This window comes from Microplitis demolitor, chromosome 1 (genome assembly GCF_026212275.2).
Source record: "Microplitis demolitor isolate Queensland-Clemson2020A chromosome 1, iyMicDemo2.1a, whole genome shotgun sequence".
In the NCBI taxonomy this organism is placed as follows: Eukaryota; Metazoa; Arthropoda; class Insecta; order Hymenoptera; family Braconidae; genus Microplitis; species Microplitis demolitor.
Window position 1 is genome coordinate 364,952 of NC_068545.1, and position 27,997 is coordinate 392,948.

General features: G+C 33.7%; 1 protein-coding gene across 2 annotated transcripts; it reads left to right on the forward strand.

Moving 5' to 3' along the window:
• Positions 1-166: 166 nt before the first annotated feature.
• LOC103577843 (RNA-binding protein MEX3B) lies at positions 167-27,995 on the forward strand. 2 transcript variants are annotated; one of them, XM_008558675.3, is made up of 3 exons: positions 167-879; positions 996-1,357; positions 25,442-27,995. In XM_008558675.3, exons 2-3 carry the CDS (start codon positions 1,057-1,059, stop codon positions 26,446-26,448), a joined length of 1,308 nt encoding a protein of 435 aa, XP_008556897.1. In that variant the 5' UTR covers positions 167-879; positions 996-1,056; the 3' UTR covers positions 26,449-27,995. The 2 variants fall into 2 exon arrangements, with proteins under 2 accessions (XP_008556897.1, XP_008556896.1); XM_008558674.3 differs by having other exon boundaries at positions 167-1,357.
• Positions 27,996-27,997: the final 2 nt, after the last annotated feature.

The window sequence follows — 27,997 nt, forward strand, 5'->3', positions numbered from 1 at the left end:
GTTCTGCTACACTACCACTAGTGCCAAATATCGATGTGTAGTACTGTCCGAGAGTGGGGGCAGGAATACATGGGCACGTGACTTTCTTTAGCCAATGAGAGGCTCCGAGAACCGGCGTCCGGCACATGGCGGTTACCGGCAGCTTGCCGCAGTCGCAGTTCGACGCAGTACTCAGTCGCAGTGGCACTCGAGAGCGAGAGGTAGCCGTAACGCGTCTGTCTGTTTTTTCAACTCTGTAACACGACATTTAAGACACATTGTATTGTCAGTCAGTTTTTAGTCTCGCGCCAACACTCGGTTGTAATACATTACAATTATTATTATTATTATTATTTTTAAATATTAATAACAATAAATATACTTACTAAAGCAACATTACTAGTGATACCGACTTGATAATATAATATTCCATAATCCAATAAAGTAAAAGTACATATAATTACTATTATTATAATTGCTAGTAATAACCAACAACAGCATTTGTCTAGACCACTTGGTACGCGTGTAGAAATATTATCCAACAAATTATTACAAATACACGCGAGTGTGCTAGATAACAAAATATAAAAAATCTAAAAGTGTATTATTTTATTTGTTGCAAGTAATTTTTTATGACGATACTGAAGTCTTGAACAAAGAAGAAAGTGGTTTAAAAAAAATCTTAAATCATTGGCAATCGCTACTTGGTACTGAGTAAAAAGCTACAAAAAATCTCAAGGACTCGAGTCTTTGCTACCAACTGAATTGTAAAAAATAAAAAAATTTGAAATTTGAATAATTTATTTTTGTACGAAAACTCGGGTGGGTTTTTAGTTTTTAGTACTCAGCATAAATCGTGGGAGCAGAAATCCTTTGTGTGAGAATTTAAAAAATCTACAGGTATTTGTAATACGTAATAACGCTCAATTGTTTAATTATCAGACGACAAATTAAAACGTGTCAGTGATTTAAAATAATAAACGATAATTGCATTGATATCGATATTGATATTTTAGAGTGATTGAAGGTGTGGATAATTAGTTGGTATATTCGAAGAATAAGAAGCGTGGAAACAAGATGCCGACAAGTTTATTCAGCGACATAGATCGCAGCGTGAGCGCCGGTGCTGGTACTCTGGAGGAACAACGTGCCCTCCAACTGGCCTTTGAGCTGTCGATGCTGAGTCTCGAGGGCACTCAGGGCTGCACGGGGAACGGAGGCTCCGGTCCCGGGAACGGAAATTCAAATGACCCGAGTGATCTACAGGCGACTCCGTCTAGCGTCTTTGAGGAGGCGAGGTCCAAGAAGAGCCAGAACATGACCGAGTGCGTTCCCGTGCCCAGCAGCGAGCACGTGGCTGAGATCGTTGGCCGCCAAGGTGAGTACTCCTCATATTTCCTTTGTCATTCATTTTATTCCCCCGTCAGTTGTACATTTTTATTTTTACTCCCAAATGGCGGCTATCACTCCACAAAATGGCGCCAAAAATTTTTAAATATTTAAATTACCGCTGACGTAGAAAGTTGGTTAAAAGTTATTAAAAAAGGAGACGGAATTTTTAAATTGAGTAGGTCATGGCGCGCGTGGCCGTAGGTCGTGACTACGGATGCAGTTTTTATATTTTTTGTCGGTTTGTTCATTAATATTGTCCATGTATGTTTGTATGGTGTTATTTTTTTTTTTTTTTTATTAACAATTTAGAAAGGAGTTGATTATGTTGTCGGCTGTTGTTATTATTATCATCATTAATATTATTTTTATTGAAAGGTGGATATATAATTGTAGTTGATGAGTTGGAGTCGGGCTGCGGGCGTTGTCTTGCAAATAAATAGTCGGCCTTCGATCTACTCCTGTCTCGTGGGTCTCACCGCGAGCTAAGCGAGAAAATGAGAGACCCGGTACGTGGTACTTTTTTAAAGAAAAAATACAATAATAATAATAATAATAACTAAATAAAAAAGGGGGTTAACCTTGAGAGGAAACGGCGAGACTCTTGAGGCCAAATTCTTCGAAACCGTCGAAATTCGTCGACACTACTCTGCTACAGGTCGAACGAAATCGCGTTCCCAGACTTTTGAATAAACGTAGCCTGGGTTTTGGGACCGGCTTCCTTTGTTTCTGCCTCTTGCTCTCACTCCCTCATCTCCCTCTTTCCCTCCTCCTATATTTTATACATATTTTGTTTAATTCTCCTTTTTCAATCCCCAAATTGACATGGGTCCATGAACGATTATTCGTAATTTTTTGTCTATCATTAACCACTAAAGTCCCAAACTCTATAATAACAATAATAATAATAATAATAATCATCATCATGTCTGATAGGGATCGCTGTTGTAATTCTCAAGTGATAAATTTTTTATTTTTTTTAATGTAATACAGTCGATTGTCGCTTATATATTTCGAATAAAAAAATCATGGGACAACTGAATAAAACTCACGAGTACGCAATACATTTTTTTAAGTGACTACGTTAGATTATAAATAGAAACGACCGTAAGCAAGGACAAGTTTCTTCTGCTCCATAAGAAGTTGTCTTATCTCTTATTTATTTTATTACACATCATATTATTATTATTATTACATTAGTTTTGTTGTATCTGCTCCAATATAATTTATTTGTATAAAATTAAATTTGTTGATTGTAATTTCTTGGTTTTTTTTTTTTTTTCTTTTTAAATAATTTTATTAGATTCGGAGCTGAAGCTTAAAATTTTTATGAGAAACTGAAGATGGAGCGATAAATAATTCTCGTCATAAACGTATCGGTTAATCGTACGTGTGATATAAATGTGTGTATGTATGTACATATAATATGAGGATATATAAATGATTGAACGTAAAATGTAGAGATAGAATGATTATGAGTTGAGGTAAGCGCGGGAGGAAAGACAGGAGGAAACAGAATCGATTACGCGTGCCATTGACCAATCCCGTGTTTCCTCTCTTGCTCCTCTTCCTCTGGGTCTCTCTCTTCCACTTAAATCCTCGGGCAATCTCTGTCTCATTCGTTCGGTTATTGTTCTTCGTGGTAGTGCTTGTACTATAACAACTTACGTTTCCTTTGATTCGTGTCCGTTATCGTCACTTTCTCGGCTCAGTTTGCCCGCTCTCATACGAGCCACCTTATTTTATTCACCATTTTATTATTTTTTTACCCGTTATACCTTCGTCTAATAGACGAATAGAATACTAATACGATTTAAGGGAACTAAATAAATTATTTAGGTACCTCGTGGGCCCATTGTGCCTTGAATATTTTATTTTATCATTATTATTATTATTATTATTATTATTTGAATACTTTAATATGAATACCAAACTACTGATGAGTTTAATTTTCAGACAAAAGTGGAATTAATTTGTATCGGGTCATGCTTCTTTTGCATCGTCACTGAATACTTAAGTTACTAAAAATTTAGCCAATAAATAAAATAGATGAACAAGGGGGGAATTTATCTTTCTCGACCTCGAACTCTCAAGGACTGGGTACCGAGTGCAATTCTTGTATAACTTGAAAACTTTCCCAGATGTTATTCCCCTCGTCTTTGATTTTTTCACCCTGTTGAGAAGTAATTCGAGGGTAGACTTGTATTATTTTTTTTTTACTTTTAATTCTCGTACTTTCTATTCTCCTATATAAGAATAAATATATATATAATGTGTGATATTATATACGAAACATAGAGGTGGTAGTTTTCTCATGGCATACCGTGGGTATTGTGTTTCCGGGACGAGCAAACTCTGAAAGCCAGAGTGTAAGGAACCAGTTTGATTTACCTGGATATGAATCATCGTCATGGTCACACGGGCACGGCATTCAAATATATACACATATATATATATATTTATAAATCGACTTGCTTCAGCAGCCTCATATTTAATAAAACATATCGTCACTTTTATTTAGGACCCACTAGTTTCTCTTGTCAACATTACATTGGATCAAATATTTCGTGTATCAGACACTCTGTCAGTTTGCCAGTAAATCAATTCGCCTAGAGCTAATAGAAAAATTAACTGGGATCTTGTTACTCGATTAAGTGAGCAATCATCGGGTCTATGCAATGCTAATTAATAAATCAACGATGTTTGTGTTTAAATTATTATACATTACTAAGTAATAAAGCGCATACTCGTGCTATCGATCATGTCTAGATTTTCTCACTTGTTAAACCTCGATATTAAAACCGTCCTTGACCAGTTCACTGCTGGTCAAAAAATATATTTTTAATACTTAATTTCATTAAAAAAAATTTATGAAAAAAAGTCATATATATTTATATTTGTTTAAATAAAAGTAAATTTTTCATTTCGTTATTGAGTTCAGTGTCCGGAAGATATGAGTACGGACGTCCTTATTTCCTGTCGACGCCACGTGGTTTTTTATTGTGTGTGTAATATATAACTTGTATATGTATATATGTGTGTTATATTTCATTCTTTATTCTCCTTTACGGTATACTTATCTTACTTCTTACTTTCTATCCTATTTACACGGTTGTACGTATACATTATTCGCCAGTTAGTTTACTCGTGCAAATGGCGACCGACTTACGTCACGTATGCTCTTGGTGTTGATATAAATGTCAGGGTAAAATGACCACTTGAAAATGCCCTATTGATTTTTAAAAATAATATTTATTTTTAAGTTACAAAATATCAAATAATCCATTGAATTTTATTTAAAAAATAAATTAATAAAGTACATTTATTATGACAATGGAGCTCAGCAGAATCTAATGAGTTGTTACGCGGTTCTATTATGAGGATGTGCCTAGTTGGTAATTTAAATAATAACAATAATAATATTAAGAATATTAATATATTATTTAACTTTACTATCGTACTCGATTTTTCTCCCTCACGATTCTCGATTCGTATCGTAATCGCTTCGCGTGAACTCATCTCACTCCACCGGAAGTACCAATGACTGTCTCTGTCGCCAGACGTCTCTTGAAAACGTGGACCAACTTACGATTAGTTTAGTTTTTTTTACAACTGTTTCCACTGAAAATTTATCCGTAATTTTATGCTCACTTGACATTATTTATCCATAAAAATAATTAATAATAATAATAATAATAAAAAAAGAAAGAGATATTTCGCTAAAGAAATTAAAGTTTCTGTCGTGTACGTTATTATTGCAAGCTAACGTATCTCAACAGTCGGAAAAAGCCGGTAAACCGTAGCAAGGGAGAAATAAGACGACAATGATAAATATATATATCTATGAGAATGTATGAGTGTACATACAAGTAAATATTTCGTGTTACTTTTATAAAACATTTTTTTTTCTACTCGTATTCACAAATTTACTGGCAACGACACATGGCAACGGGATGTGTGTTAGTTTATTCGCTTTAGTAGTTCCCCACTTGTATGTCGTATGCGTGTTGGATTTTTCTCCTTTAATTTAACTCTCTATCTCTATCTATCTTGTGCTGGGTTATATATTTTTTAGTTTGCCGCATAAGACTCCACTTTAGGGAATAAATGAAAAATAATGAATGAGATGATAGAATGAGAGCCCGGTGCATTTTCTGCATCAACTCCTACTTGCGCTCTTTATTTATTATTATTATTTTTACAATACACTGAGTAATAAAGTGGCGACTTTCTCCTCATCTAACCCCTTTATTTTTCTTTATTTTTTTTTTGGAGTAACCGCATAAAAATAACGCCGAAAAAAATAACACGACCGTGTGTTCTCACGAAATTTTCAAATTATTTTATGTGAAATACTTTTTTTTTGCCAAGTACACTTTGTTACAGCAATAATATTTTTTTGTATGACAACCGCAAGGTTAACCGCAGCAAATTATAAATTTTTACGGAAGAAGGAGGAGTTACTTACCTTTGTACTTAAATGTACATATATGTGCGTATTTTCTTTCAATATTTCATACTTATATTTATATTTTTTCTTTCTCCGATTCTTCATTTCTATGCCGTGTATCGCACAAAGGAAAAGACGGTTATTCATACTCTTATACACTTTACAAAAACTTGAAAAAAAAAAAAAAAAAAAAAAAGATGAAAAAATAGGGCAACGACTTTTATTATAAAAGTAGAGCAAATTTTATTTAAATTCATAATTTATTATTTTATAATAATTATTAAAATAAATAAATATTACGTAAATACATTATTTACTTGCAATGGTTAGTAGATAAGTTATCAATCGTGGTCACTGCCAGTTAGTCTGCCAAGTTAACCGGAAGTTTTTCCGTTCATTTTATTATTACATTCAATATTTATGACTTTTATATACGAATTTGTTTATTTACTTGATATATTAAAAATATCTAGTGTAAAATTTTGAAATGGAAATTTTTTTTTTGTCAAAGTGTTGAGTAAAATAATGAAAGATGAAAAGTCACATTACATGTAGTATAGTATGTAGTTACAGAATTGTTTCAGACAAGAAGTGATGTTTAAGTTTTGTGCCAGTGGTTGTTGGCGCCTTTTGTTGGCCTCAGCCGCAGCTGCCGTCGTCGATGATATTCCAGGGGGCCTTCCGTTCTCATGCTCTCGGAACTCGATCGACCCTCAACTTTTAGTACATATATGTATATAGATATATATACATATGTGTGTGAGTGGTATAGAACAAGAATCAAGAGAACCTTTCTCGTCTCTTCTTCACTTCTCCTCTCTTTCTTTTCTTTCTCTCGTACACTTTTGTGCACTTAAATTCTCTTACACTACATTATATTATATTGGCATACACGCGACTGTAATCCTCATGAGAATTACCGCGAGTTGAGCATAAATGTTTATAAAAATCACTGCTCAAAAATTATACATTTAACTCTTTTTAAAACCACAATTGCTGTTTTAAATTTATCGCTCCAGCAGATGGTCCCAGCCCCAAGTATACACATATATAGATATATTTTAAAACCTTTTTTTTTACAAGTTAATTAATTTATCAGTTGACATTAGACATTTTTAGTTTAAGCTGCTTTTTAATTTAGTATTCTTGACCTGAACACGTTTTTTTTTTTTTTTTACGGATACACTTAAAATTTCATGTTTTTTGTTAAATTTTATTTTATAGATTTATCATGACTTTTAAATAAATATAATTTATTCTTTTTATTTAAATTTAAATTCTATAATGTCTCGTAAAAAATATAAAAAAAAATGGACGGTCGACTCGCGAGGAAAACGGACGTAGATGATTGAATCGCGGTAGCGTATTCCACAAGGGAATAAAACGAGACCTCGGCGTGTCCTTGAATCGATTAAAATGACCGTGTTACACTGACTTTTAATCTTATTCTCTTAAAATTATTATTTTTTATCAATTTATATATATTTTTATTTTTTATTTTTTCATTTTTCATTTTTCATTGCAGTGTGTACTTAAATATTTCATTAAAAATACGCATGCTGTTATTACATATACATACTAAAGTCATACATACATTATTCACTTTATAATTAATGTAATTATTATAATTTTTTTTTCTTTTTTAATTGCATTAATAATTTTAATTCAAAAGTAGCAAACGTACTTTCTTGTTGGTTTACAAATGGGTGGTCATCGGAAGTGGAAAGACTTGCTCTTTGTTTGTGGACGTTGCACTTCGACACTCGAGCTTCATGCATCATGATATTGAATAACGGCTGTACCTTTTTATTTAAGTACACACTGAAAGACAAAGAACATAAATACATTTTTAAATTAATTATATTTTTAAAAAAGTTAAATTCGTTGCAATATAACCGATATCCGGAAATGAAATTTTTTATTTTTAAAGTATCAGATTCGTTGACAGGAAGCAAGCGGTTTCCTTTGTAAGGATCCACCCACAATTGACCTGACGACGAATTTACTTTTTTTTTTTTTTATCATTGAAAAAATATAAAATTTTGTTCTTTAAACAATGACACATTATATGTAAAGTAGTATTGAATTTTTATCGTAATATATAAATTTAAATAAAACCCAACAATGAATAAGATCAAAAGATTGCTGACGTTTGGCGGGCGAAAAATAAATAAAAATATATATTTCAAGTGGATAAAAATAAACACAAGGGCATGTTTTTAAAATTACATAAATTAATCGATCGGCGAGAAAATAATAAAATAAACGCATATATGAGTTGCTGCTGCTGCTGCGTCGCGGTCGACTGTGCGTGTCCTAGGTCAAGACTCGTCGACACTTACTGTCAATGCCCGTCTCTCTATTTGTCCTTTTTTATTTTACTAAACTTATATTCTGGTTCACACTAGCTTCTTTGTCTTCATATATACATGTATATATTTGCTTACATGTTTTATTCATTTGTATTAACACTCGATTTGCGACTTAAATTAATTATCTCCCCATAAAATTAAGACTTTTTTTTTTTTTATAAATTTATATTCAAATAAAAATTAAAATAAATTAGTAAATTTTAAATTCCGGTATCGATAACAATAGATTTATTTTTAAAAATAAAAAAACACCTGCCGTTTAAAATAAACCGTTTACAATCTCTCTTATTTTTCCCATCAGAAACCAGCTGCCTCGTCATCATCTTGTCGGCTCTCTCTCGCGACTTATTCTAAGCGCCGTTTTTTCGCTCCTTCACTCTCGATCTCGACGGCAAGTAAAAGTAAACGGTGTGTAAGGTGTATCAATGTATAGTCAGTGTATTATAACGTTGACTACACTCGCTGCCATACGCTCTCTACTAGCTGATGACCGTCACGTTGAGGCTAAAAAATTTTTAAATTCAAACAAAACTAGTATCGCTACTCCAATAAAAAAAAATATAAAAAAAGTGTAGGCGGTAATGAATCCTTTCTTCAACTTTATTAAACTCCTTCACCTTGAATTATTTATCTCAATACTTATTGACGTATTAAATCAATAACAAAATTATACACGTGCTCTAATAATAACAACAATAATAATAATAATAAATTTATTTGGTCTACGTACAGTATATTTTTAAAAAATACGTACGAGCAAATCGGCTGGTCGATGGAAATTTAATTAATGGCTCTCTAATTAACTTTATTGATTGATGGCGCACGTAAACACATTTATTATCAAATTTTCAGTAAATAATGGAATTTCATGATTAATTTAATAGTTTACTCATCATATCAATTTATTATTATTATTATTATTTGAGTATTGTCTATTATTAATTTATCTAAGAAATTTAAAACTGATTATAATTATTTTTCAATAAGCGGGAAAATTTTATTTTTTAAAATTTATATTAATTGAATTTAAAATTACAGTTGTAAATAATATTTTAACGCAAGTAAACACTGGGTAGGGTGAAAAAAATAAAAATCTTTTGCCGGTTATTTAACATTAAGGTACACACGGTAAAAGACGGTGGTAATTTTTTTCGAGTTATCGTGACACTGACCCACTTCCGTACGCAGGACCTCTGAGAAAATGTTGAGAGGTTAAAAATATTTTTTTTTTTTTTTTTTAATTTTAAATATTTTTTATTTTACTGTCTTAATATATTTTTATGCAATTCACCAGACGGCCTCGTAATTATAATAATTTATTTTTGAGCCATTGTTACAAGGGCATTTTTATATATATCTATATATCTTTTTTTTTCATAAATGAGTATCGCGTTTATTAAGATTATTATTTTTTTATTACATCGAGTGAAAGTATAAATGAATTGATACCCGCCATTTAATTTCGGACTCACCTACACACCGAAATATGATTTATATATGTATATATATAATATATACACAGAGTAATAGTATAATGTAAAAAGTATTGAAATAAAATATTAAACAAGTGCAATGACGTTTTGTACCGTTGGAAATGTGATAGCATTGTTACACTCACTTATTAGCCACCCAATATATACATATATATTTATATATATACTTGATTACATTACATTACACATGCTAAGTCACATAACACATTACGTTTGCTTCTAAAAAAGTCTATGTACAGCCAATTGGTCATTTGTAATCAGTAATCATTTATACATATATATATATACATGCATGTATGTATATATATATATATATATATATATATGTGTGTAGACCTGGGTTTAACGATGTAAAATGAGTACTGGTTGAATAAGTAGGACGTGTTATCAAAAATATTAAACGATACCGAGCAATTGCCTCGGATATTTTATTAAATTTAAAAAAATCCAAGGGAAAATAATTGAGCATTAAATAAATTACTTGGCGTGACGTCGGTTTTTTTAAAATTCAATGAAAGAAAGAGAGTGACAGTATAAAAAGTCGAGTAAGTTTATGAGACAATTACAAAAACTAATTTCACAATTGACGGTGCACGTGTCCAAGGACTCGGATGAGGATCGTCACGCCTATTTCCTTATCACGTTGCTCGTATAATTTTTATTTTTCTTTACTCCAATTTAATTATAAATTGTGATGAGTTAAATACGATGGATTGTTTGTAAGAAATTTATGTAAAGTAATTTATAGCAGCACGTGGTAATTTATCATTGAGCTGTTGAGTCAGTCAGTAATTAATCAATCGGTAGAATAAGTTTTGTTAATTATAAATACAAGATAGCGGTGACAGTGATAACGTGAGAGGTAGATACTGTAAATGAAAATTGAATCACCAGATGACACGTGGGCTGTTTAATGTACGTAAACTTAGAAACTTGGATATAGACAAATATTCAGTGACTATCAACTAGATTCGCGTATGGGTGATGTTGCTCCGAGTTAAGAGTATCGAGAGATGCTCGAGCAACTGGAGTCTGTAAATTTGATCTGTCTGAGGAGCAGCGCTCGCCTTGAAACAAAGCCAGAGTCTCTGCCCTCATCATCTTTCTCGGTCGGTCTCTCCGTCCCTCAGCTGCTGCCGATGCTCTCTATTATTAAGTTTTTTGTTGTTATTTATTTGTGTCTGCGTCTTTGGTGGGTTCTAGGGCGATCCTTTTTTCGTCCTTTTCACTTTGCCATTTTTTTATTCATTTAGTTTTTTTTTTCTTTTTCCCCAAATCTTCCTCTTACCGCCTATACTCTCGGTCTTTCACCGTCTACACATTCACGTACACATCAATATCCATATACATATATATATATATATATATATATATATATATATATATATATATATATATATATATATATATATATATATATATATATATATATATGTGTGTGTATGCATTAAGGCTGGACGGTTTTTTTTAAAATAAAATTTTTTTTATTTTTCTTGCGTGAGGGAGTCGACGTCCTTCCAAATCACCGGCGGGCTTTGCATCTTCCGACAGGTGCACATCGTACATTTACAATTCAGCGTGGGAGAAAATCCCTGCAATTCAAACTTTTATCACAGCACAATATTATTACATATTTTATTAAACATTAACATCAGTACTTAAGATTATAATTTTATTTTAACATATAAATTCAAATTAAACTCCAAAAAATTATAAATCTTATTTAACTTCATTTTTTTAGAATATTTATAAAAATTATTGTTTTTTTTTTTTTTTTTTTAAACAATAGTGTTATGTACTGATAACTACAACACACTTTATGAGCACAACAGTACTTGAATAATTTTGTAACAAGATGAAAAATTTAATGGAGAAAGTCGTATTGAGTTGCTATGTATAAATATATTATATATATGTATATTTATAAATTTGACGTCGATATGTCCGCACTCGTTTTGGGCCCCAAGAGAAATCGAGTGGCCAATTCTTTAGTTTACATTAAAAAAAGACATATATATGATAAATGTTTAATTTGGCGCCGTTTCGAATCCCAGTCTGAGACTTGTCAGCACTTATTACGGCCGAAAAGTAATAAGGTAACGCAACTTTTGGGTATTTAGGGATTATGACGTACTATATATACCGGAGAATGATTGAGATCGCGATCGCGATCGAGATCGAAAAAATTCAGTAGAAAGGTCGAAACTTGAAACGGTCTCCGAGAAACAAAAACTGAGAATTTACCGATGAAATATTTTAGTTTGGGTTTTCTTGGCATACCTGCTGCTGGAACTTAGTTTCTTAAATCTTTAATATGTTGTATTAGTGTAGGTACTGTTGAGCTAAACTACCTGAGCGACCGAATTTCGCAAAGAAAGACGTTCCTGCCACGTTGGCATTAAGTTACTACTATAATTTATTACCGTACCTTTATACTTATTTCTCCTCCGCTTAGTTCGGCCACTCTATATTCACCTTGTCCGTAACTTTCAACAGTCCGAGTTGTCCAAAATAATAAATATTAAATTTGGTAAATCGTTAAAACTCACTCCATATTAGGCTTTCATCTTCGCGCTTATCGATACTGTAGATTATTTGATAGATATTTTTTTTTTTTTTTTTTTTTTAAAATATTTGTATGGTAATTTTCTCGAGGAACATTTATAGTTTTATTTAAAAAATACGAGGCATTGACGGCATAATAGTGAATAACTTGGTGTGAGGAAAAACGGACGGAAGAAGACTGGCGGCGCGTGCTATGAATTTGAACGTGCGTTAAACCAAAAGTACATATACATATATATTTATATATATAAAGATAAAGATAGTGGTCGTAAAATATAAAGACAATGGATAGTAGCGTGACATTGTGTTGAAGTAATTGTACTTGGGACAGCTCGCAACGTCTTTGGTTGTCTGATGTTAAATAATTTAAAATCTACATGACTGGAGAAATTAGAAATGGGAAAAGTATAATGGTTGCAGCAAATGAGATGTTTAAATTTTTTTAAAAAATAATAAAAAACAGCGAGAGGATCCTCAGTAGTGGTATCGTCTGTAGTCGACCCCATTTCTTGGAAGAATTCTACCATTTTTATTTACCATGGCCTTAACCATACCAACTTTAACTAAAAAACTTATTTTTCATCTTTGTCACTCTCTATTCATTCTTTTTCCTCTTCATATATATATATAAATATAAATATAAATATATATACCACTTGAGTTTATCTTTTTTTCATTATTTGAAAAATTTTATTTTCTCAAGAGCGGGAGTTTGAACTTCGCTGTAACTTGAGAATTTTCAAAAAGAAAATGAAAATATTTTTAGCAAATTAAAAAAAATTATTTGAGACAATAAAACGGTACGCGGTATTTTGTTAGCGGTAAAAAATGTATTAGTGTTAAGGAGTGGTTGAGATGAATCACAAAAGAGAAAATGATGTTTTATATTTTTTATTTATGCGTGTCTTGAGATTACTGATGAGCGGATGAGTGAATGAGTGACTGGTTGCTGGGTAAAATATTTAAGTGCGAGGATAGTGTAGGAGTAATTTTCGGCAGAGGGTTTTAATGTAGTGCGGATGAAAGTTGAGAAACACTGGGACATCGAATCGTTGAACCACGGAGTGGTTCAGTGGCTCCAAGGCCGGCGGAAACCATGGGTGGGATGCGCGACCGACAACGGGGGGGACCCCGGTTACACGCGCCGCGATGCAGTTTGCCACCACGAGGTCCGATGCACACAACATTTAAGCCTCCTACTCAGCTTTCCTTATAACTTATAACTATTTATCAAATATTATTTACTACATTTTTTAATCTCTTTTTCCCACTAAATTATTCCAGCAAAATTTTAAAAATTTATTTATTATTCAATAGAAAATATGACAATATTAAATCGGCTAATTAAAAATATATAAATATATTTATTGATGAAATTAAAAATGATAACGACATACAATTAAAAATTTTAATTTAATTTAATTGCTATATATAAATTAATTTAAAATAAAGTTATTAAATTTATAATTATAACCAGCAATAAAACTAAATTTGTTTTAATATGAAATAGTTTGTTATTGATGATGCAATTAATTAAATATTTATGGATATTATATAAAGTAACATTTGATCCGCCGACGCCATCAGATACCATATATATATATATATCTTCATCATTCTATTCGGACAGTAAAGTCGTGTTTCAGGAAATGGTACTTCTGCGAAATAATGGACACTCGGGTGAGGTCTCTAACAAGAAACATACATGTGTGTGTGTAATATATTAATCTTTGAATATATGTAGGATTTAATTTTTGTCTCAAACGATTACCGAACTGGCCTCTGAAATGAAAAATTTCGTAAGCTATATATACATATATAAATATATATACTCAAGGATAAAAGTATTTGATTTCGCCACTCGGGTCTCCCGGGGCCTTTCACGATCGATCCGTGGTCGTTTCCTTGTCGCGAAAACCTGCCGCCCACTTCGACCCGCCAACTCCGTAATCCCAATAAAATTCTTCGAGTGAAAATTCATCTCATTGTTATTCCTCATTAATTATAGACAACCATAGGCTACAAAAATATTAGACAACTTTTATCTAAAACTCACCTTTTTTTTTTTTTTTTTTTTTTTTTCAAAATTTAAATTCCAGTTTCCCGCCAATGTCTAATATTTTTTTTTATATAATTCGCTATTTTGGTAATTAAAAATAAGTACTCAATTTTTTTACGCAATCAGTCTACTTTCACATTTGAAATCTTTTTGGGTAAATGGATGAATCATCATAAAAAGAAATACATATATATTTATATTTATACCTACCGCAGAGTTTGAATAAACGTTAGAACATAAAATTTTATGTACGAAATAAAATAAACTCGGACTATAGTTGTCTAATATTTTTTTTAAAAGCTATTACTCTGGTGTTAATTCGGCAATTAGGAAACGCATTTAGCATATTAATGCATAATAAATATGTATATGCAAATATGGTACATGTCATATGTGGAGTCATTAATATATATTATTGATATCACGGATTGTGCTGGTGCACATAAATCAGGTCTTGGTGATGACGCGTTTAAAAATAAAACGACACTAGTAGACGTAATTTCTTAATCGTAATTTGATGTAGACCAGGCAACGTCACTTTGTATCAGCAAAAACGTTACCAAGTTGATTTACTCTCGTAATCAGGTTACTTGCTATCATTTTCCAACATTTTATCTTCAATAAACAATAACTAATTTTATTTTAAATCTCAAAATATCATTTTTTCAGTATCATTTCCCACTGATTACATTACGCCTGTGGTACTAAAATTTGTGACATAGTGCACTTAAGTTTCCTTTGACGTTAAATCCAATTGACTTACTAAAATAAAATTTTACATAAAAAAAAAAAAATTTTTTTATTGCGAACAAATAAAAATAAATTGACGCGACAAAAGAAAATGATAAATAATATAAATGATAAAATTAATTAACTAATATTGGTAATTATTTAAGTCTTGATCGATGGGTTGTTCGGGTCCGGACAATAAATAAAAATAAAAAATGGATGTCGCTAATGAGAATCTACAGGCAGGGAAGGGAATTTCTTTATTTGCGTCGCGCGCCAAAACCGGTAACTCGTACGATCATTTTAGTCTGGAGCAGTTTCGAAGACATACCACAGGAGCACATTAATCTGTTAATACGGTGTGCTGTGTATTGTGTGCTGTGTGCTAGTGGTAGTTGTTTCCATTTAGGTTAAGTTTTATAGTTCTTTTCTCTTGAGTATTTCATTCTCTCTTCTCTTCGGAGTTTTGTTATCTTTTATTTCTGAATCGAGCACCAGAAAAAAATAACGATAGTCGACATACGATGAGACGCCCGCTCACGGTTGTTTTCTGTCGTTCTTCATTCCTCCTCTATACATATAAATATATCTATATATATATTAAAGAAAGAGTTCCCATGGAAACCATTGGCGTACTTTGCACTAATCCGGTTTTTCAGATGTACAATAAACTCTTTCGCGGCCATGTCTACTTAGATATTTTTATTTTACAACACATAATATATATATATGTAATAGTATATTATATCTAAACACACACGCGCGCACGCACAATCGATCGACACACTCGTTCTAATTCCTTTTTCTTTTTTTACTCCGATTTCGGACCTTGAACTTGTCACACCATTCATATTTAATCATTAATTACATTTAAAATAATATTATATATATGTATATTTAATTTCGATATTTTTTTTTTTCGGCTGGTTTAATTTATCTCGACTGTCAGATGCTAAATAATGCGGGTAAAAAATTCCATATATCGAAAGAAATGACAGAAAAAACTCGGCGATTGCTTTCCGAGTTTTGGATTCTCTCCAAGGACATTTTTTCATCTCGCTCATAATTTTGTGTCCATAAATTACTTTAAATCGTTGCCAACAAATTATCGACTTTATTTAATTTTCATACCCACAAAAAATATATATTCGGGAAAAAAATATTTCTACAATAATATCTCGTATTTATTTTATTAGTTTTAATCAATGAAGTTGATAAACTCAAATTGATAATCTCGATTAGAATGTACAATCAATAAAATCGGAATAGAAATGTGGTTATACATATTTATCTATTTATATATATATATATATATGTATAATATAGAGACACGTGGCGTGACTGTCGACTCATATGGTCCACATATGTATAGCTGATAAATACAGATTAATATATAATAGCTGACATATATTAGAGGCGACTTAGAAAAAAAAAAAAAATGATCAAAAAAAAAAAAAATGTCAGCTTGATTTGATTAATCTAATTTTTAAACTCATGCATAATTTCACCCGGCGTTTAATATAAAAAAAGATTTAAAAAAAAAAAGAAATAGCCGTATCGTGAGTTGACGCGTGTGTATTCCAATGAATGGATTATTCCAATCGGATTTGCGAAGCACTATAACAGTATATATATATACTCTTTCTCGCTCATGTGACATGAGAGGCTCGCGTTTTATTGCCAGCGGATTTACTATCGGATGGGCCATTGATTAAAATTCGCAATTTTTTTTTTTTTATTTTATTTTTACTTGAGAGTGATTGATTCAAATCTATGCATCGCGTCGTAGTTTTAAAATTAATATTTACTCATGTTTGATTTACACGATTCCATTCATTTATTCATTCATTCATTCATTCATTGGCAATATTTATAAAAATTTATTCGCAGCAAATCGCTGGCGATTAAAATATTCAGACACAGAAATAGAGATATTTAAATTTTTGAAATAAAATTGTCGGCGCAATCAGTTGCTCAATGAATGATATTGCAGCGAAAGCGGTCAATGTGCGTAACGGGTGTAGTTCTGTTTTATTTTGTAAAGTCTTTAGTCCACAGTAGCACATACACATTACATACATATTTACAGACGAGAGTAACAACAGAATAGTAATGCAAGTAATATCATACAAGTATTCCTGTTTATGTCCACTGTCCCCACGCCTTTTTCGCTCAAGTAATTTCAATAGTGAGCTACCAGTCAACGTTCTCTCATGTGTTAAATTTTATTAACTTCCTAAACAAATAATAAACCCGAAAAAATTTTAATCTTTGATACTCCGAATACCACAAACTGAAGAGCGAACTCTTATCACCTCAAATAAAGTTAATAAAAATTTTTGAATCGTAAAAAAAAAATGTATTTCGGTTTTTCGGTTCTGGGAATTAAATTAACATAAATTGCTTCATTGATATTTAGTAAACAGCTCTAGTGTGACTAAATAACTATTGAAATATAAAACTTTATATCGCGCATTAATTTCGACCCAGACAATTTTCTAGGAATTAATTTTGTAATTAAAATTAAATGTTTTATTACTTAAGTAGACGAAATAATAAAAATTTTTTAGATAAATGTTTATATTTGGTACTTATATATATTTATATATTAGTTTAGCAAGATTAATATATCCTGAGTGCCAGGTCGGTGAGTCAACTCGCGTTCTCGAGTCCTACAACCGGTCGCCTCTATTACGTCTTTCGAGCTCTTGTACACGTGTTAATATATAAGTATGTACTCACATCAACTACTCTAACTAAACTCGGCTCCTACATACATAAATATGTATAAATATAATATACATGCTACATATATGTATATTGTATACACGACCAACGCGACGTAACGGACGCAGCTGTTGCGACTTGGAGCGAAATTAAAAGACTTTGGTTACTATACATCATTGATATAACACTGAACGAGCTCCGAGTATCGAAAAATAACAAACTAAGTCCAACAAAGTGAAGATACAAAGCCTAAGAAGTAGGATAAGGGAAGGGGTGGTGGGGGAGGGGAACAAAAGAATCGGGTGAAATGAGGGAAAAAAATATCGGGCCTCGAATTTCATCTGGTTTTCGGGCAAAAAAAAAAAATAATTCAACCTAACACACATGCATCAGTGTGTAGGCTGTAGTGAATTGTAGTGAGGAGATTGAGGTCCTTGGGCCCGAGGAGAACATTGTGATGAGGACTCGAAGATTCAGGATCGCCCAGGGGTGGCCGTCTTTGGGACTCGTTCTAAATTCTGGGCATCTTGTGAATCTTAACTTCTTTTATCCTCCATGTATACTTATAATTATTATTATTATTATTATTATTATTATTATTTGGTCTTATAGTCCTGCTACACAGCTACACTCTTTTCTCTTTTCACGGTCCCAAGTTATCTCCATTGTGCGTCAGGGCAATAGTTCCTAGGAACACACAAAACCGACAGTTTTATTATTTATTCACATGGATATAATCTCTTTTCTCTCCTCTTCTACCTGATTTATCAGCAGACAAACTTGCCCAGAAAATAAATTCATGTTTAAATATAAATAAACTGCTACACTAAAAAGCTAAAATTAATAAAAAATAAAAAAATAAAATAGCTGCTGACAATAAAATTAGTCTTCCTGGTTCTCTCTAGAGAAAGAGTTACGAAACAGATAATAGAAATTTCCGGTCAACTTGAGAGCATTTGTAGTGACTCAACAAACATATTACAGTGTAGGGGGAATATGTTGGTACATATATATATATATATATGAGACGAGGAAACTGGTGAGCAAAAAGGCTGTTATAGGTGGGCAGTTACCAGCACCCATAACTATTAACTATCACCATAGCTCACCTCACCACAGCAACCCGAGATTAACTGACAATAAATGGTACATACAGACAAATAGACAAATAGACAGACACCCGAGCGAATCGTAATAAACTTCTTCTCTCAATAGAATATATCTAGTAGGCCTCTTATTTGCATTACCAACTATATTTATGCATTACCATCTATGAAAACTCAATCGACCGATTAGCAACCACTTCACAATCATCTTGTTTCGTCATCGTATTGTGTGATGTAACTGACCGGCAATAACCTTCTTTTATTAAATTAATACTCTGGTCTTGTCTAGTCTAGTCTAGTCTATTTTATTTATTTATTTATTTATTTATTTATTTATTTATTGTCAATGAGTGAGTAGATGGATTAAATAAATAGTGAGTGTGAAATAGTTTACAATTATATTAATTCACTAATACGTTGGCTCGGGTCAGTGCTCGGTTGATATTAATACTCTGGTTAGTCAGGAATACGTTGAGGTACTTGAGTAGTCGTATCTTGGGGAGATCCCGCTGTGAGCTGTGAGCTATATGGATAGGAGGGACGTTTGAGCGTTAGAATGCACTGGTTGTTATGTATACGGCGAATATACATACTCATCAACTCTCTGTCTATGTGTGTCTATGTGTGTCTATGTGTGTTCATGTGTGAGTGAGTAGAGAGAATGATAGACTGCATAGCAGATACTCCAAAGGTACTTGGTCTAGTAAAGTTATAGTAGTGAATTTTAAGATGGTCATCGAGATGCGGATATACGCTAAGTAATTAACTGCGTGTCCAGATAGATTATTACCCAGATATCTTTCCATTGTGAAGGAAAATAAAAATATGTTAGATTGATTGATTGATTGATCGGTTGATAAGTTAATTAATTAATAAACTTAATAATGCAGATGAAAAATAATTTTAAAAGGTTTGTTACTCATCGAAAGGCATGAACCGGTTGAATTGGTCGTAGTCGTTGATGTCAGTAGAGTTCAATCTTAATATAGTGTGACCCCCACTGTCATTCGCTCGCTCGTCTCACCAACGAGCAGTCTTGATCGTCGACGTTGAGTAAGGAGCTAAAGATAATATAAAGAACCGACGAAAAAGCTCGTCCGCATGTCATGGGAGTAAAGAGTTGAGTTGAGGGAAAGAGAAAGAGAAAGAGGCAAAGACTGAGGCAGAAAGTTACTGCTGTGCGTGTGGTGTAGACCCGTACTGCTGGATGGTGAAACAAACTAATGTAATATATGTATAACTAAACGGACAAACGGACGGATGGACGTGCGTGCATGCTTGCGTCCATTGCACTTTATCCAAGCCCGGTTATTTCAGCGACACTATATAACTACACTCTACACCACTGGCATAGAACTTTTCTGCTGCTGCTGCTGTTGATGATGATGATGATGATGATGATGATGCTGCTGCATGAGTCCTCAGTAAAACCCAATGCATCGACGTATATATAACACTTACTCGCTTATTTATATACATATATATGTATGAAAGTAAAACGCAGTGTACGCACTTGTCGGGTCGCACACGCTCTTAACCAAAGAGATAAAAAGATAAAAATAAGAGATTGCTTGCTCGAGTGTCATCGATCTATTTACGGAGCTGGAATTTCTGGCCTTCGTACCACAAGACTATCAAGGAAACTCAATAATAGTATTTACTTGTTATTACCAAAATAAATTATTACATTTTATTTTAAAAAATTGATACGACAGTTTGAAATCCGTTGGACATAAAAATAATACGTGGACTTTAAACACATATATATGAGTTAAATAGAGTATAAGTACAGAAGCTATCTTGTGAGTGTGTGGGGAGCATAATGTATAAGTATATGCTACAAGTATACAAGTAATAAAAGAATAATAATAATAATAAGAACAAGAGTTGCTGCGCAACGGCAGCACAGTAGGGAATGCCCAGTTGAGTCTTTTATCAGGTTTGCGTGCATAGTAAAGTGGGTATGCACGTAGAAACGAGATTCTCCGAGGTCCCGTGCCGGTCGTCGCCTCCTTGGCGAGGTCACGGAAATCGATCGCACTCTCCTCCTCCGCCACTCGACTTGTTACCTTCTTCTTCTTCTTCTTCTTCTTCTTCTTCTTCTTCTTACATTTCATACCCCTTTGCGTTTTATTCCTCAGCGCACTCATACTTAAAATTCATCTTCCAGCCCGATACGACTTATCAAATAAAAGTAAACACAGACTCAGAGCTCTGATAGATAAATATAAAATGTTTAATAAAATTTGTCAAGTCTATCATACACGGAGACGAATAAATAGACACAAGCTATTTCCAATAAAATTTATTTGTGTGCAGAGCTATTCAAGTTGTGTGCAAAGAGAGTATAGCTGGAAATAATAATGTCTTTTCGATGATGAATAGAGGACTACTTGTGCTATAGATCTCCGATTTCTGAGACGGTCGTTATACTCTAGAGGTTCTAGTGTCATTCTTCTCCGGGATAATGCCGTCGAGTTCATCATCGGCCAGGTATATACTGCCACAAGTTTTGGTATGGAATGAGTAAGGAGTGGGTGAGAACTGTTATTGCTGTTGTGTGTCGATGCTAGTGCACGTATGTACAATACAGGAGGAGAAAAATGGGATGAGGGGAGTTGGGAGTTGGGAGTTGTTAATGTGCGGGGGATGTGCCCGTCACCAGTGTCGAGTATGTTGCTGGTGATGGTGATGTCATTGGTGGGGATGGTGTACACACACTAGAGTGAGAGAGATAAAGAGAGAGAAAGAGAATTGAGCGGTGCAGCAGAGTGCAGAGAGTGCAAAGAGTGCAGAGAGTGTATAGCACTGTTGGCGGGTGCCTCCTCGTCCGGCCGGCCGGCGATGCGATGTATTGTGGGGGTGTTGGCCTTCAACTTGACGGCGCAGTTTCACTGACCTGCCTGAGAAACTTGTACTCGCGGCGGCTCGCGACTCGTGCCCACCGACGACGGTACGTCCTGTACTCAACAAGAATATCCTTTTTATCTTCCATTGGTTCTTACTATTATTTTTATTATTTTTATTCCTCGGCAAGGGTTTTTCTTTATCATTATTTATCTTTACTTCTGCTACACTTTAACTCTCTTATTTTAACCTACACATTTTATAGTTTTGTTATTACCTTTATTTATTGCCCTTTTCGTAACTAAATTACTCAAGAGGTATTTTGCTTACTTTTTAAAACCACCACCATCTGTCAGGCCGTTAAATTTTTATGCTTCCCATTATTATTATTATTATTTAAAAAAAAAAAAAAAACTTTTTTTTCGTTACAATAAAAATTTAAACGAATTTTCTCGGAAAAAAAAAAAGTTTCTAATGTTTTTAATTGATTGACAAGCGTTAATAATTTTTAAAAAATAGTATAATTGTCAATGTGTTTTCTTAATGACTTTTTTTACGGTGAATTTCCATAATAATGTATTTTTTATTTTTGTTGGTCTGAAATATATGTAAATTAGTGGTTTTTGTGCCGAAGAGAAACGAGGAGAGAAAGTAATTGATGCATTGGCACCGAAATCAGTGTGCCGAGGAGCCACTAAACACAAAAGAACTCTGTTGCAGTGGTATTATACGAGATATTTAGCTCTACACGCTCTACACTCTACAAGACCACTGCAGCAGACACGGACATAACACGGCTAGCATACAGAAAAGGCCCTGGAATTTCGGTAGGCGTTCTCCATTTCAAGGGGAGCAATTACCAAAGTGCCGCGCGCACGCAGATGGCTTTTTGGTTACTATTACTTTCTTTTTTTTACTCATAATTTTCTTCCTTTTTTTTTCTCTTTCTCTTAATCTCGGTCTTGTTTTAAAAAAATAATAAAACCGCCTGGACCTGGGCTGCGGCGATGATTTTAGAGAGACCAGAAACATTTCGAGCTCGTTTGTCGGCCGGTATAATTCCTTCTGCTCTTGAATAACTGAATTTTCTGCTCAACCACTCGTACAAGATAAATTGCTTACAATTGCCGTTCTCCCAATTACCATTTTATTGGTAACATTTACTCTACAAATGACAAACTTTTAACCTTAAACAAGTCATCCTGATTTTTTTTAAAAAAATTCCACGTGCATTTATCGACTCACTGTCTATTTGAAATACCAGCAGCTATATATAAATATAAACATATATATGTATGGCAGCAACACGTATACATGCAGTATAATGCACAGTACAAGGGCTGGAAAATTCTAGAACCTCGCAGAAACTCGGGAAAATAAGAGAGATAGTGATACATCAGCATTGATCGCAACTCTGGCTCCAGTGTCGTTATATTTTCTATCGCTCTTTTTATCTCTATTACTCACTATCTATAGCAACTACGACTATTTTTCTCCATGATATAATGTATCGTGAGAATAAAGTCAACCTGCGAGCTTGACTTATACCCATAATCCCAGTTCACAGACTAATTTTATTGAATTATTATTATTTTTAAATTTATTCTCATCCTCTTATTTAAAATTATTCAGCGTCTCCATGTTAATATAAAGAAATTTTTTTTAGACTTTTTTTAAAATTGGTCGTCAAGTGTCGCGGGAATTGAGGCATGTGTTTAAATGCGGGTATTCGAGAACGGAACACTATACTGTAGTCTATCCACATCTACGGTTTCTCCATCGAGCGTAACGTCAGAAGACATGGAGGACACCGTTCGAGAGTTGTTTTATAAAAGCAGTATAAGAGAGGAGTAGATATAAAAATTATTTAAACAGTAATAGAGCGAGAGAAAGGAGGAATGAGGGCTCCTTGGTTTTCGCCCTTCGTCTGTCGGTTAATTTCGCCATGGACAAAGCAAAACCAGCCCACTGAACATATCTCTCCTTGTCTCTCTCTCTCTCCCTCTCCCTCTCTCCCTCTTATATATACTACTCGTATTCCACACAAATACACTTAACTTCTATACACCCGTTCGTTGGTTCGTTGGTTCGTTGATTCGTCTGTTGGTTCGTTCGTCCGTTTCACCTTGGCCGCGGCCCTTCAACTGTCTACGACCCACGCCCCCTCTCGACGCGTTCTTTCTTCGTCGCGTGGACACCTAACCACTATTATATATACATACATATATATCCATCTTTGTTTCTCAACTGAGGATTGCATCCCTGTTATATTGCCGTGTATCATCATTGCCCCTGTGAGCAGGATCGGTATGCCCATAGGTTGCCTGCACGAGCTCAGAGCTCTCACCTGCCTCTCGATCCCCACATTCGCATCTCACACATGCTTACAGACATCCATGTGCTGCTTGTTGGCGGCATTAAAGTGTCTGCTTGACCCACCGAGTCGACGACTTAGTTCTTGAGGTCTTTCCCCTTCGACTTCCTCCAGAGTCCAGAGCCTTCTTACAATTCCATCGATATCCACTTTACTCATTACTTTTTTATTTTTATTCCTTTCATCTGAAGCTTATCCTTTTCATCTCCATACATATTTCTCAGCTTACACTGTGTACATATTCGTTACAATTATTCTCGACTTAATGAGCCTGTAATTGAAGATGAACAAAATATTTCCAGGTGTGGTTCTGCTTGTTTTTAAATTCAAGTACAAAGGTCTCTTTACTTTCCCTTGTTATTGTTGTTGTTGTTGTTGTTGTTATTGTTGGTGATGTTATGTACTGCCTGTTTTCACCGATTACTCACAGTTGGTATCGTATTTATGTCAAGATTGTTGGTCGCAGACTCCAAACGGCCTTGGTGAATTTAAAAGCTTCGACATTGCATTATTACATATATATTTTTTGTAATATACAATAATTATAAATTAATTAAACCTCGATCTGTGTATTTATTTTTTGAATATTGCCGGGGATTTTATTGGGAAAGAGTCTGACAACTAATAAAATTATTTATACTTTGAGAGGAAAATGGAGCCGAGGAGGAGTATGCAGTTCGAGTAGAGGCTTGTTGAAGAATAACCAAAGTATACTATATATATAAAATAATAAAACAAAGACAAAGTCGGAGAATTTTATAAGAAATAAAGAATAAAGAAAGAAATTGCAGACACGCGATGAAGTAGCGGAGAATACACATTTTCTGTTTCTCTTGAGTCGAGTCGCTTGCTCTCAGAAATAAAAAAAGTTTAGTAGTTTTGCTGGAGTATATCGGAGCGAGAAGAAACAATATTAAGTGGAGAGTGGTTCACCTGCATTGCTAGCATTGCGCCGACTCAAGGCCAGAGTCTGCGGGTCCAGAGACCGGGTCGCTGATGCTCTTCTTCCTTTACTTCCAGTTTCCTGCCTGCCTGCCTGCTTAGTTAGCTCCCTCCTTGCTTCTCCTTTTCAGCGCTCCTTCACCTCATCCTCGGGGCGATGCCTCATCTCGCGTCAACAATCGCTGGCTCTCAGCTACGAGATCTTTAAACGGACCTTTAAAATTCAACGTGCTTTCCACACACTAGATAACTCGTTTTTCAACCTCCGGTTGTGATTTTTGTCCGCATTAATTATCCCAACTGTTTATCAAACATTGCAAAATAAATATTTTTACCTGAGCAATTTAAACTAGAATAATAGATGAGAAAATAATTAATAATTTTTGTTTTTTTTTTTTTATGATTCCAGGTTGCAAGATAAAAGCACTACGTGCTAAAACCAACACCTACATAAAGACTCCAGTACGAGGAGAGGAGCCAGTGTTCGTGGTGACCGGACGCAAGGAAGATGTAGCACGTGCAAAACGTGAGATTCTGTCAGCAGCTGAACATTTTTCACAGATTCGGGCTTCACGGAAAAGTTCATTGGGCGCACTACTGGGAACACCACCGGGTCCACCAACATCAGTGCCCGGCCACGTGACTATTCAGGTACGCGTGCCATACAGAGTTGTTGGTTTGGTAGTTGGCCCAAAAGGTGCGACAATCAAGAGGATCCAGCATCAGACCCACACCTACATCGTCACACCCAGTCGCGATAAGGAGCCAGTCTTCGAAGTTACCGGTTTGCCAGAGAACGTCGAGGCCGCGAGACGTGAAATAGAAGCTCACATTGCACTCCGCACAGGTTCAACCAGTGGACCGGGTGGTCTCGTAGGAGACGAAGTTGATTTGCTTGGGGCTCTGTGTCGCGGCGGACTAGGGTCAATCCTCGGCAATTTGGATCCACCTGGGTCTAATGGCTCAAACGGTTCCACCAGTGGCGCTTTTTCTAGCAGCGGAAGCTGCAGCAGTTCATCAAGCAGCTCCGGAGCACCCGGACTCAACGACCTCGTGGCCATCTGGGGCGCGGGCATCGACCGCGACGAAGGACTTGGAGACTCACCGTCATTTGAATCTCAGACAGCATCTGCCTCATCAATATGGTCATTCCCGGGAGTAACACTACCATCCCGACCATCGCCACCGGCTTCAGCGAGCCCAGCAAGCCCCACGGATTCACTACTCGGCACTGGAAGTGCTGGTGGACGTCGTGAGTGTGTCGTCTGCGGAGACAAAGAAGTTACCGCAGCTTTGGTACCATGTGGTCACAATTTGTTCTGTCTTGACTGCGGGAATCGCGTTTGCGAAAGTTCCGATCCCAGTTGTCCTGTCTGCTCGCGACCTGTTCTTCAGGCGCTAAGAATTCTGTCTTAAGATGCTTCATCCTAAACTATCTTGAGATTATTTAAAACTTAATGATGATGATGATGATGATGATAATGATGATAATGATGATTATTATTATTAAAAATAAAAAATAAAAAGGAGACGATTGTAAGGATAAAACGAAGAACGATTTAAATTATCGAGAAGAGAAACCAACTTCGAGGGACCCTTGAGTCTGGAAAGACGCGCACAAGATTTAAATTCCACTGCTGCTGCCAATATTTATTAACAAAAAAAAAAAAAAAAATTAAAAAAAAAAAAATATATGAAAACAAAGATTTTAAAACACACATTTAATTAAATTTAATTACATACATATTTAAAAAACTAAAACTTAAAATTTAACTACACAAAGAATTTTATGAATATTAATTACATTTAAAAAAATAATAATAATAATACTAATGAAGAACAAACAAACAAACAAACAAACAAAAAACTAAATAATAATAAACAAATAAAACCGGGGATTTTGATGCGTTCAATGCTCGCTGATTCCCGCGCCAACCGGATACAACGAATCGATTAAATATGCTGTAGGTGTAGACTCCCCGACTCGCGGCGCGTCTCCTATCGCCTGCTTTCTCGCAACACTTAAATCTCACATGATAATAACAATAATTACTAACAAATAATTATTATTATCATAAATACTTAGCATTTAACAAAAAAAAAACTGTTTTTTTTAAAACCGTTAAGTAAATTGAAAATATAAATTGCAGCCAACAGATTTAAAATTATTCCATTAAAGTGTAAGACTTGACGATTATTTATTTATTATTTTAATTAAAAATTTCGAGTTAATAAATAATTGTTTAGTCTTATTCTTTGTTAAGAAACTAGTCGCGCCGTGAATCCTTTTTAATGAGATTTATATGTAATAATTAATCCTCGTAGATCTGTGTGTGTGTCGTTCGCCAATTTAGTGAATGAGTTTGAAAACAACAAATATATATATATATATATATATACACATATAAGTATATGTATATTTATATATAAATTAACATTAATAAATAATGATAAAATAATTATTATTATTGATAATAATCATAATGATAATTTTTTATAATTTAAATAAAATGAGATTAGGAACAAGTGTTGTGGTATATATATATTTAACGATTTTTAGAAGTCATTAAAATGAGTAATATATAAATTAAAATAAATAATTATTTAGATTTTAACGCAACCCCTCGAGTCGCCGGTTCGCTGAGTGATTAAAAGAAATTTTTTTTTTATAATTAAACTTAAATTTATAAAAAATTGATCACTAAAATAAATATAAAAAAAAGAAATCAATAAATAATTTATAGCTCAAACGGCGCGAAATCTTTTACCGGACATCCCTCGCTTAGAGTATTATCTTTACCTTTATATATATATATATATATTTAATAAGCGATAGCAATTTAAATAATATATTAAATATATATAATTAAAAAAAAAATATAAACATAAATATAAATAGATAACAAATATATTATTATATATATATATAAAAAAATTAAAAAAATTTAAAAAAAAAAAAAAAACA

Coding starts and splice junctions, on each gene's coding strand:
- LOC103577843 (XM_008558674.3), top strand. CDS start 1,057: ATGCCGACAAGTTTATTCAGCGACATAGATCGCAGCGTGAGCGCCGGT. Junction 1,358..25,441: donor TGAGATCGTTGGCCGCCAAG/GTGAGTACTCCT, acceptor TTATGATTCCAG/GTTGCAAGATAAAAGCACTA.